The sequence below is a fragment of the Camellia sinensis genome, chromosome 14 (assembly GCF_055761805.1).
Source record: "Camellia sinensis isolate YWXY chromosome 14, ASM5576180v1, whole genome shotgun sequence".
Taxonomy (NCBI): Eukaryota; Viridiplantae; Streptophyta; class Magnoliopsida; order Ericales; family Theaceae; genus Camellia; species Camellia sinensis.
The window spans coordinates 131,122,774-131,135,148 of NC_138974.1; the positions used below are offsets into that span (position 1 = coordinate 131,122,774).

General features: G+C 36.3%; 1 protein-coding gene and 1 pseudogene across 1 annotated transcript; both read left to right on the top strand.

Annotated features, from left to right (window-relative positions):
* Nucleotides 1-355: 355 nt before the first annotated feature.
* On the top strand, nt 356-9,585 carry LOC114286286 (protein SRC2 homolog; annotated as a pseudogene).
* On the top strand, nt 9,568-11,239 carry LOC114286305 (uncharacterized). The gene has a single exon (XM_028229457.2). It carries the CDS (start codon nt 9,761-9,763, stop codon nt 11,117-11,119), a length of 1,359 nt encoding a protein of 452 aa, XP_028085258.2. The 5' UTR covers nt 9,568-9,760; the 3' UTR covers nt 11,120-11,239.
* Nucleotides 11,240-12,375: the final 1,136 nt, after the last annotated feature.

Here is a 12,375-nt window from a genome sequence, read left to right on the forward strand (position 1 = left end):
AAATATTTTTTTTTACTAATGTCTCTATTTTAAATTTTTTTTCGAATTATTTATAATTACTAAAAGGAATAATTTTGAAAAATTAAATATTTTTTATTTTGACTTTTCAAATAATATTATAATTTTGAGATATCTCAAAATAGAATAGTGGACCAACAAAACAAAATGGAGAGCATAAAACTCCAAATTTCGAGTCAAATCTCTATAGTCTAAACATCTCCAAAGTCGACTCTCATAATTCACTTATAAATCGACCATAGTGTGGTCAATCTCCAAATGTAGTCGTCATAATTCAAGTATAAATCAACCATAGTGTGGTCAATCTCCAAATGTGGTCGTCATAATTCAAGTAAAAATGGAGCAGAGACAGTTAGAGATAGCAATAGTCTTAACTAAAGGCCTCAAAGACATCGGCCATTTCTCCAAGATGGACATCTTCGTCTCCGTCGCTATCTCCGGCAATCCTCGTACTCACCAAAAAACTCTGGTTGACAAGGATGGTAGGTCCACTCCCTAGGCTAGGTTTTGAAATCAGAATTGAGGAATAAAGGAATTGGGAGATTCTGACTGAGAATGAAATCTTTGTCATCTGCAATGGAATCAATGTCGATATTGAGGAGTGAAGATGATGGAAGTCACGATTCGGAGGATTGTTGACGGAGAGAGAAGAAAGAGACTTGACCTAGCTGCCCAACAGTCAAGTGTCTAGCCAATGACCCTTTTCATTCTCTTCTTCCGCTGGGGTCGCTCCTTTAAGGCGACCAAGAATGACTGGAGGAGCATGGGCCAAAACCTAAGGGAAGTGGACTAGCAGTGGGCCGAAGCAGGTCCGATCCGCAAAGGGTCCAAATGAACTCCACGAAAGAAAATGCCTAAATGAAGTTGCAGAGACAACACATGTAACGGTCAAGCTGTGAAGGGAACACTTGCGGCAGTCAAGTTACTGAGGCACTTTGCCCTAGCGCCACCAGTACCCAATAATATCGGTTCAGCTGCCATCTGAAGTTGCTGAGGAAAAGAGAAAGCCGAAGCAACTAAGTCGCAGAGAGGACACTTGCGGCAGCCAAGTCATGGAGGCACTTTACCTCAGCGTCGCCATTCCAAGTAACGTCGGTGCCGCCACCATCTGAAGTAATGTCGGTACCACAACCATCTAGAGTTGTTGATGGAAGGAGAAAATCGAAGTAACTAAGTTGTAGAGGTAGTACTTACAGCGGCCAAGTTGCGGAGGCATTCTGTCGGCGCTGCTATCTCTAATATTGTCGGTCTTGCCGTCTAAACTCATCGCTGGAAATGGTTACCACAGCAACTACGACCGCAGTAACTAAGTTGCAGAGGGAATATCTTACCAAGGTGATAGTAGCTTTTGAGAGAGGTTTCCCTCTGCAAGTAGAGGCTAATACTTGCTGCTGATAGCAGGCCCCAAGGCATTACTAGCCTAGGGCTGATAGCAGACCCCAAAGTTCATTTAACTTGGCGCTGATAGCAGGCCCCAAGACTTATTGTTTGGAGCTGATAGTAGGCCCAGAGATACTTGTTTACCGCGGCGATCCTACGAAGATGAGAGCAGGGTAGCTTGAGCATGTGGGACTCCCTTTCCATTACCCAGGTCATGGACCTGCCTTAGTCACACATGCAGGACTAAGGAAGCCCCCTTGGGCTTGGTACTAAGGCACAACATGGCTGATAGCAAGCTTGGCTGTGGCTTTCACCTTGGGAAGCTGGGGAGTTTGTGGTTAGGTGGCTAAGAATGGAGGCTTCGCTGAGGTGAGCACGAACATAGTTAATAGTAGGGTAATGGAGTCTTGAGAATGCATGTACTGGCCAAATAGAACTGAGAAGGCAAGTGCAGCGGCAAGGTTCACCGCTGCAAGTGCACTTGCTGAGGTTCAAGTTGAGAAGGCAAGTGCAGAGGCAAACACTCTCGCTACAACTACACTTGCTGAGGCTCAAAAGGGAGTTACAGCGCCAAACACTCTCGTCGCAACTACACTTGCTGAGGCTAAAAAAGGTAGTTGCGGAGGCAAATAAGTAATACACAGTACATGCAGAGGGACACGTAGCACTTTCAGTCTGGTGGCTCAAGGCAGAATATTCTATGTGATCCTTAGAGACACATGTCTTCTCTCTATTTGGCCACTTAGTGTCCTCTTGGTACCAAAGAAAAGCTTATAAACAGGACCTATTTCCCAAAGTCCAAAGAGAGGAATTTTGGAGATTTGGGGGAGATGCTGCCTATTTTGGTATTGCCAGACATTTCTTCTTAAGCCACTTGTTTCACCCTCACCCAACTACACACTCTCCAACTCCCAGATAGTCGCTGCTACTCATTCTCCAGCCACTTCCACCATTAATGGACCATTAACATAGTTTTGCCTCTCTAATCACCTTCCTAACCTTGAACCCCCCCATATATATATATATATATATATATATATATATATATATATATATATGTGATTTTTAGAATTTTAGAATGGAGGAAAAAGAAACAGAAAGAAAAGTGGTGGAGAAGAAAGTTCAAAATTGCGCGGAGGTTTTCTTCGTGGGCAGTTATTGAAGAGATTGGGTGTTACCCTAATTAAAATGCTTTAGTACTCTCTCATCTTGTGGAGCGCATATGATTTTTGTGTTAAATCTGAATCGTGAACTGAAGGAAGATGGTGGATCTTTTCTCATTTGCTCTTTGATCTGACGGAAAGGTACGGTTTGGATGATTACAAATTTAAATACTTGATGTCATGTAGCGTACTGCATGAGAGCATCCCACAATGGATGTATTAAAAATGTGTGTTAAAATGTGTTATATGATAAAAAGTGATAAAAATAGGACTTAAAAATGTGTGTTAAGAATTTGTTAATTTAGTGAGTGAATAGTGATACAATGGATGTGTTAAGGTATTTGTTAAGAATATATATATATATATATAATAAATAAAATATAAAATAATTGAAAAGTGCAGTGGGCCTCCACCCCACCCCATCCCACTGCACTGTCAGTCCCTCTTTCTCTTTTTCGTTTTGTCAATGCATCTTTGCTTGGTAATAAGCCGGCCAGCCATAAAATCATCCGGCCGCCCAAAAAAAACTTTGCAATTTTTTTTTCTTGAAGGTCCGGATGTTCGGAGAGACGACCGGTCAGACATTATCCCATGACACTTTCCTCTCTCTTCCTCGCTGGCTAAAACACTAGCTGCAGTTAATACACTATTTAACATCTGACACTAATATTGTCCTTAGCTGCTCCACTATAAAGCTTAAAGTGAAATTGACTGGCTAAAATTTAACAGCTGACATTAATAGATGGACTAACATGTCCACTGCTAATGCTCTAAGCTTTCCTCTAACAATGGCAATAAAATGTTTTCGAGGTAATGGGCCTAACAAGCCCAACAAATAAAAACATGGTACAGGAATGGGAAAAGGAGAATTGGGCTATGGTCCATTGGCAATGGCTAACACACCAAACTTATTGCCCTTCTCTTTAATATCACATATTTAGAATTTTTATTTAAATGAAATTTTATATTTTAAATGTGTAAATAAAATTTATTTTGACTTAATTCACACTACACTAAATTTAAATACACCCTATATTGAAGCTGTAATCATTTTTTTTTTTGAATAAAAATTATGATTAGATAGAATTTTTCTATTTCCACCACCTTTTACTTGAAGCAATTTTGATAAGACTTTGGTGTATTTTCAAAGTGCATACCTTTTTTTTAGGGTCCCACATGAGTTTAATTTGATACTTAACATATAAAGCTTAGTACATATATTAATAAGAGTGCTGTTATTAACACTCTATCAATTATTTTAGACTTCTTATTTTTTTGGAGCCCTATTTATAAATTCTAAAATTTTTAAAATTTCTTTTCTCTCCCTAAATAATACCAAAATTATTCTTATGAAAGAATTCCACCCATTTAATTGAATGCACACCCTCACACCGTAAAAAGTCTCTCTCCTAAAAGCCCTAATGAAACTTACAAAGATGATTACTACTTCATCTCCACATACCTATTCATGACCTGAGAAAAGAAATGTAAGGTTTTTTTGTTGTTGATTCAAAATTTCTCTTTTGTAGGTTCTGCAATCTCCACGAGTTTCGGTTATCTGTTCTAAAACAAATAAGAAATATTTGGTTACATGTTCCCGAACAAATAAACAATATTTGGGTTTGTGTTCCCAATTTTAGGTCATATGTTCGAGAGTTCAGCTCCAAAAAAATAATGAACAATTTTTATTATTTTTGCCATTTTTTTTAAAGAAATTTACCCTTATAAGGCTAATTTCTTATGAGCTAAGAATACCATCAAATATATGAATCTCCTTTGAGTTTTTATTATTGTATTCCTTTCGCCTCATGGAATTGTGTGGTTGCCGGAAAAACTTTCAGTCATTATTATTGCTAGAGAAGTGTAGGTAAACAAATAGTTGCCATTGTTACCGCCGAAATATTGCCGCCAAAAGGTTTTCAAGGTTTTGAGGGTGGGTAGATTTTGAAGGTGGAATTTTGAGAAGATTGATGGAAGGTGATGGAGGTGGATGCTTTCAAAAACCCTAACTCATGGTATAGTGGGTGTGTGGGCTTAATTGTGAGATAGGATGTCCCAAAACTACTGATGTCTTTTTTAGTAATTTCATTTGACGTCATTATTGTAATAAAAAACAAAAAAAACTAAAAAATGGAGAGTCTAAAATAATTAATGAAGGTGCTAATAGTATCCCTCATTAATAAATAAATAAAAATATTGTATTCAAAATTTTAATCAAAATTTAAATGTACTGTGTAAATTTAAAATGAATATAGTGTGAGTCATACCTAAAATAAATTCCAACCACAAATTTACAATTCTGAATATTTTTAGTACTTAGTATTGCTGTATTAAAATACATATATTTTGGTCACAATATTCCTAACAAAACTCTCTAAAATTAGCTCCGACTTAATTTAGCCGAGCTAGTTAGGGTAGGAGTTCATGTTAATTATAATTTACATACATTAAAAAGAAATGAGAAGAACAATTCTTAATTAAGATGGTGTGGTCACTTCTCCAATCAAAAGTAACATTTGCTTCGACGATGCAAGTGTCGCCCACCAAGTAACCCTTCTTTGGGTCGTTGAGTTTAACAATTGACATGAACTTCTCTGCCCCCCAAGCCAAGCATGATGGTCCAAAATGATTCTCAACTTCAATAAAACAAAAACCAAACTCAAAATTAACTCTATAGAACATAAAAAATTCATTACATAGTAGATAAATCTCACCTTTAAATTCAAAGTCATCTGATTTGGTTGGAGTTTGGGTTGTGACATGAAGGACAAATTTGACAAAGAGCCTAGTATTAGGTGGAAGAGTTGTTTGGTCCAAACATAGAAACATTGAAATACTATTTCCCTTCCCATCTTCATTTCCACAAGGTATTTTTGCCGTCGCAAATAACCATTTTAGCGACGACACCACAGTGCCGTATCAAAAATTTCAATTTTTTATACATTAATGGCGACAGTATTTTGCCATCGCTAAAAGGCATTTTTGCCGTCGCCTACATTTTGCGACGGCGTCACACCGTTGCTAAAGGCCTTTAGCAACCCCTTTTGTTGCGACCCCCCCTTACTGTCGCTAAAAACCAGTTGCCGTCGCAAAAAAGCTTTTGAGACGACGTTTTGGGTATTTGCGACTGTATTTTACTGTCGCAAAAAAGTAAATTTTTTGTAGTGTGTCCATAATGCATCAACATAATATTATTCTGATAATCGTGATTATACAATTTCATAATTTTTTTTTTAAATGAATGACACCACAATCTTCATTTTCTTGCAACTTTTATGATAAATTTTTTTTTTTTAAAACTTCTTTTTACTTCTGGATTTGAAAGGGGAAAGATAGAGTTTCATACATACCATTTATGATCTCCAATAATGAATGCCTCAGACTCGTATCGATCAAGGTTTAAGTTGGAAATGTGATCTACCTGCTACTGTGTTTTGTGATAGCTGCTGATGCTATGGATTGATGGTGTTCTGCTCCTGTTCTGCTGCTATGGTTTGTTGTTTGTTTTGCTCTGGCCTGCTGCAGCAGTTTTTCTTTTTTTGATTGTCTTGTTTTTCTATCTGTTTGTTAGTTTTGGGTTGCTTTTTTTGGTTTAGTTTTGGTTTTCTTCTGCTTGGGTGAGGTTGGCTTCGGTGTTTGTGGTTGGTTAGTCACCAACTCTTGATGGTGTGTTAGCATATGATGGGCGGTCTTATCGGTGCCAACCAAGTTGGGATTGATTTGGTTCGTTATGATATTTTTTCCACTCATCTTTCTCTTCTTTTTTATTGATGTTATTATCTTATAATTCATCAATAAAGTTCCTTTTTCTTTGCTGATCAAAAAAAGGTTTAAGGTTGGAAATGATTTAATGTTCCATATATAACTACCAGTCACGATTTCTTTCACCATTGACAAGTACTCTCCTTTGCATATTTGTTTGAGAATAAAAATGTCGATTCCAAACACGCAAGTGTCATTGACAAGGTACCCATTTGAAGAATCACTAAACACTTCTAGATCGATGAACTTTGGTACTCCCAATTCTGTTTGCATTGCATGGAAGCACCTTGCTTTTCGGGCTGCATCATTACATTAGTTAAATTATAAAATGAATCACAAAACAAACACAAAAAATTGTACAACTAAAATATATATGAAGTGTATAATGAAGTAATTTAAGACATGTAAACCTGAGAGTGTATAATACTTGTCCCCAACTTGATCAAATACAAAAAAATTGACAATGGCTTTAACCTCCCAACCAGCAAGGAGAGAACTTGCATCCACCAATGTCAAAGATATGGAAACATGGCCTTGCCCATCTCTATCCTTGTTCCCATTTGGGTAAATAGATAATTTCCTGCCAAAATTTGATGTGCCAAATTTGTCAAATTATTGATCAGAATTAAAAGTTTTTAAATTTTTGTTTCATTAAAAAAAATCTCAAAAGGGTGAATTAGGGAAGAAGAGTTGTATGAACATAAAAATATATATAGATAGATGCCATTTGTAATCACCAGCTTCAAACTTATCTGAACTGTATTTCTCTATCGAAGTTTTGGAAAGCGATGAAAATGACTGAATTTTGAAGGAGTAGTGTGATAGTGGAATATCTCTTCCTAAAAGAAAATCATCAAACCAAAATGAACCCAAATCAACATTTACTTCAACATGTCAATATAAAATAAAATTCGATTTTATCCACTTTATTTTTTCCAATACTCTCAAATAAGTAAAAAAAAAAATTTGTGAGTGCATGAGAAAGAGAGACCTTCAAAGAATACATCGGATTGAGGTTTTCTTAGCCTTAAACCCATCTCAATGATCAAAAGTAGAAGCGTAAAAACAGAAAAGTTGGGAAACAAAATAAATAGGGAAACCAAACCCATGTCTGTGAACAAAGTACCAACTTTTGGGGGAAATAAAGTTTTTATAACCAAAGTGAAACTGCAAAAAGAAGGGATCAACTTCCCTTGCACTTATTCCTTGTACTTACTTAACTCTGTTTTGTTACTTCCTTCCTTCCCTTGTTGAATATACTCTTTTCAGTTATGTTAAAAAAACACACAAATAGATTATAGAACTAAATACAAAATATATATGAACTGATAAAATTTTGCAAAATTTATTGATGGTATACATCTGGGAATCTTATATAATCCGACTATGTAATTCTTCTATTTGTTTTTAGGCTTATTCATATTTCTTATAGCCTTAGTTGGTCCAAGTAAGGTCGAGACATCTCTCACTCATTCTCATGTAAAATAAAACATTTTTTTTTTATTTGTTAAAATAGTAAATTCAATTCCAATTTTTTTGAAGTGAAAATTATGCGATTGAACATAATTTTCTCTTGAATAGGAGTACACAGCTCACTTTCATAAGAAGATATGTCCTCACACAATAGAATTTTAACAAAAATGGAATCTTTATAATTTTTTTGGCTGGGGAAGTTTAAAAAAAGGAAATCAACTAACAACTTGCTTTGTTTGAGTCAATTCAAGAGGCAGTTCATAAATTCATAATGTTGAATATTGATTTAATTTTGGGGCCACAATGTGGGGTAGGTTGGGCTCAGCCCGAAATTATAGCCGATCCATGAATTGTCCTCTGTCAATAATATTGTTTGTAGAATTTGTCTTATAGAATTTTGATGATTGTCCTTCGAGTACTTCTGAATTTAATTAGATTTTTTTGTTTAAAAAAAAAAAAAAACAAAAATTAACACACAAAACACACAGTACTCATAAATTCAACTCTCTATAATTTGATACTCCTTCTGTCTCAATTTACTGGTACTTTCTAGGAATTTTAACATTTTTTTACTAATGTCTCTATTTCTTAATTTTTTTAAAATATATTAATAATTACTCAAAAGAGATAATTTTAAAAAATCAAATATTTTTTACTTTGACTTTTTAAATAATAGTATCATTTTGAGACATTTCAAAATGGAATAGTAGATCAATAAAATGGAATGGGAGCATAAAACTCCAAATTTCAGGTCAAATCTCTATAGTCTAAATAGCTCCAAAGTCAACTCTCATTGTTCACGTATAAATCAACCATAGTGTGGTCAATCTCCAAATGTGGTTCGTCATAATTCAAGTAAAAATGGAGAGACAGTTAGAGATAACAATAGTCTGGGCTAAAGGCCTCAAAGACAGTCGGCCACTTCTCCAAGATGGATGTCTACGTCTCCGTCGCTATCTCCGGCAATCCATGTACTCACCAAAAAACTCCGGTCGACAAGGATGGTGGGTCCACTCCCTCCTGGAACTACCCCCAGAAAGTTCACCATCGATGACGGTGCCATTCAAATGAACGGTTTGAATCTCATCTTTATGCTCCGCCACGAGCGGACCCTCCTTGGTGACAAAGATGTCGGAGAAGTCCACGTGCCTGTCAAAGGGCTCCTCAACAATGCCGGAGATAGCAAGTCCCCCGTCTCGGCCGAGTATCCCGTTGCGAAGCCCTCCGGCAACCAAAGGCGAACTAAAGTTTGCTTACAAATTCGGAGCGGTTTATAAAAATGACACTTATAGTAGTAATATGTATCCAGTGCAAACAGAACCGTACCCCTCATTAGTGGCGGGGTTCTACCCGCCATCAGGCTACCCTCCTCCGCCTGCAGGGTACTCTCCACCTGCACTGAGAGCATGAGGGTACGGGTATCCTACATCTAGCGGTTGTGTAGGACACCCAACTCCTGCATCGAGTGGATACAAATATCCACTACCAGCGGGATACCCGCCTATGGCACAAGGGTATGGATATCCGCCAATGCAACAACCTCAACAGGCACCGACGAACAATAGGTTCAGGTTGGGTGCGGGGTTGGTGGGTGGACTCATCGGTGGGATGTTGATAGGGGATATGGCGTCTGATGCGGCTGGTTACCATGGTTGGTATGGTGATGGCGGTGATTTTTAGTTTTTAATGTATTGTGTTCTTTTGATTTATTATTTACTGCTAATTTTATGGGGTGCTTGTAATTTTCTTTTTCAGTTTGTTTGAGTTAAAGAATATTGAAACATGGTCATCTACTGTGGTCTGCATGCTACGTATATATAATAAAATAATAATAATCATTATAATAATATTATATTTTCTTTCACCAAGTCTTTGTTTAATGTTTTTTTTAAAGCCTGTTCACCTTATAAATCCAACATTTGGCACTTTGCCCTCTCTGTAGTTCTCTCAATTCTCTTCGAAAGATGGAACACTTCAAGCCTTTAGTCATCACCAACATTTCAGCAAAAAACCTAAGAGACATCAGGTTCTTCGGCAAGATGAAGGTCTACGCCGTCATCTCCATCACCGGCGGCCCTTCAACGGGCCATAAGTCGGAGTTCAGGACCTCAGTGGATTACGAAAGAGAGACAAATCCCAAATGGAAGAACACTCGCATGGATTTCAGACTCCATAACCCATCTCTCCAAAACAACCTCCTCTACCTCAACATCAACTTTTATTGCACTCGAATCTTAGGTGACAAACACGTCGGCGGAGTCTGTGTCTCCGTCAAACGCCTCTTCGACATGACATCACGTAACGGGACCGCTTCTCAGGCGGTCCGGTATCCAGCTGTGACTTCCTCCGGGGAAAAGCAAGGCTTTGTTGACTTCTCTTTCGCATTTGGAGAGCCAATTCCACAGCGACAATATGGGAGTACAAGTAGAGGTACTAATTATCGTATCGCAACTACTCAGGCCAATGATATTGATGATCAAGATAATCAAGACAACTATGGGAGTGATTTGAGCAGCAACGATGCCAATGATATTGATGATCAAGATAATCAAGACAATTACGGAGGTGATCAGAGCAATAGTAACAACTACAGGACTTATAAGGGGAGCAACTACAAGGTTCATCAGAACCATGATTATGACTATCGAGATTATCAGGAGAACAACTACGGGAGTGATCAGGGTAACGATTACGATTATGGAGATGATCAGGACAACAATGATGGAGATTATCAGGACAACGGCTACCGAGATGATCAGGGCAACGTTTACGATTACATGGATAATCAAGACAACAATTACGGGAATTATCAGGAGAACAACTACAGGGGTGATCAGGGCAACAATTACGACTACAGAGGGAATCAACAAAATAATTATGAGAATTATCAGGAGAACAACTACGGGGTTAATCAGGACAACAATTACAATAATCAAGAAAATAATTACGAAGATTATCAAGAGAACTACGGGGGTGATCAGGGCAACAATTACGACTATGGGGATAATCAGGAAAACAGTTACAGAAGCAATGTGGGTAACCATTACGGTGGTAATCAGGACAATAATAACAACTACGGGGATTATGAGGAAAACATCTATGGGGATAACCAGCACAACAATTATGGGGATTATCAGGAGAATCACTACGGGGGTAATCACGATCATAATTACAACTATAGGGATGATCAAGAGAACAATTACGAGGATACTCAGGACAACAATTACATAAATTATCAGGAGAACAATTATGAGAGTGATCAAGGCAATAATTACGATTATGGGGATTCTAAGGATAACAATTCCGATTACGGGGATGATTAGGAAAATTATGAGGATGATCGGAAAATTATGTGTTTATTTGAAAGTTCTTTATATTATTTGATATTTATTCTAATTGTATGCCACTCAACTAGGATGTTATATGATTCAATATTTTAAAAAAATTATATTGTGAACCTTCAAATTTTTATTTTATTTTTTTATATTAATCTCTAGAGTCTTCGTCTTTGTTTCTAGTCTAGAGTAGTGATTTCTTCAATACAGATATTGGAGTTAGGTAGTGAAGATGTATCACGTAGGTTTTCTAATATGGAAACGTGATGGAGACCCCTAGTTTTCTCCATTCTCACCACCTTCACATACACGTAGGGGTTGGTTATTGAAAGAAGAAAAAAAAAAAAAAATTTCTGGCCAATCAGACCCCACTGGAGTCCTGGGGGCTTGAAACATTATGCTTCTAACGTGTTCTTTTACACGTTTTATGGGATTGTTGGTAGCTAGTCAACATCTCTCTGTTTCGTCTAAGGATTACTGTGCTCTGTTTAGTACAAGTGGTGGAGTGTGTTTGGTGTATTTGTTTCATTCACGCTCTATTTAGGTAGAGAATTTGATTGGGGATTTGAAAAAAAAAGAAAAGAAAAAGAAAATATAGATAAAATATAAAAAAATATACTTATATTTCACCTATTTTCACATATATTTTTTTTCTTTTTATTTTCAAATTCGATCTCAAATCTCTCAACTAAGAACCTCGATTATTTTTTCATCAAAAGATAGGTTTTGGACTCTGCTCTCACAGTTGACCATCTAATTGGACATCCAATCAGAGAGAAATTGTTTGGTTTGGTGTGCCCACTTTAGTGATTCAATCAATTCATTAAAAAATAAATAAATAATTAAATATCAATAATTATATAAATGATTTTTTAATTAATCTTTTATGATGTACAATTCAAATTAATTAATTTAATTATTAAATAATTCAAATTATGTTCCACCAAATCTAATAGCACCACTCCTAACAAAAAAGGAAGTTAGCCCACAAATTAATTTTAATTTGGAAAATTTGCTTAACACTACCACCACCACTATTGTTACTATTGGAAAAAAGAGTTTAATAATGCGGCTGCTATTGAGTTATTTTTTTTTGAGAGTTTTTGTCAAATTATTGGAGTAATTTCTGTATAATTTATTAGATAAAAATAATTTAAATAAGGTTAAAAAGAAATTGATTATTTAAAAATTGAGAGAATGTTCTTTTAATTTATACTTTATGATTATCAATTTTTAATTTATAA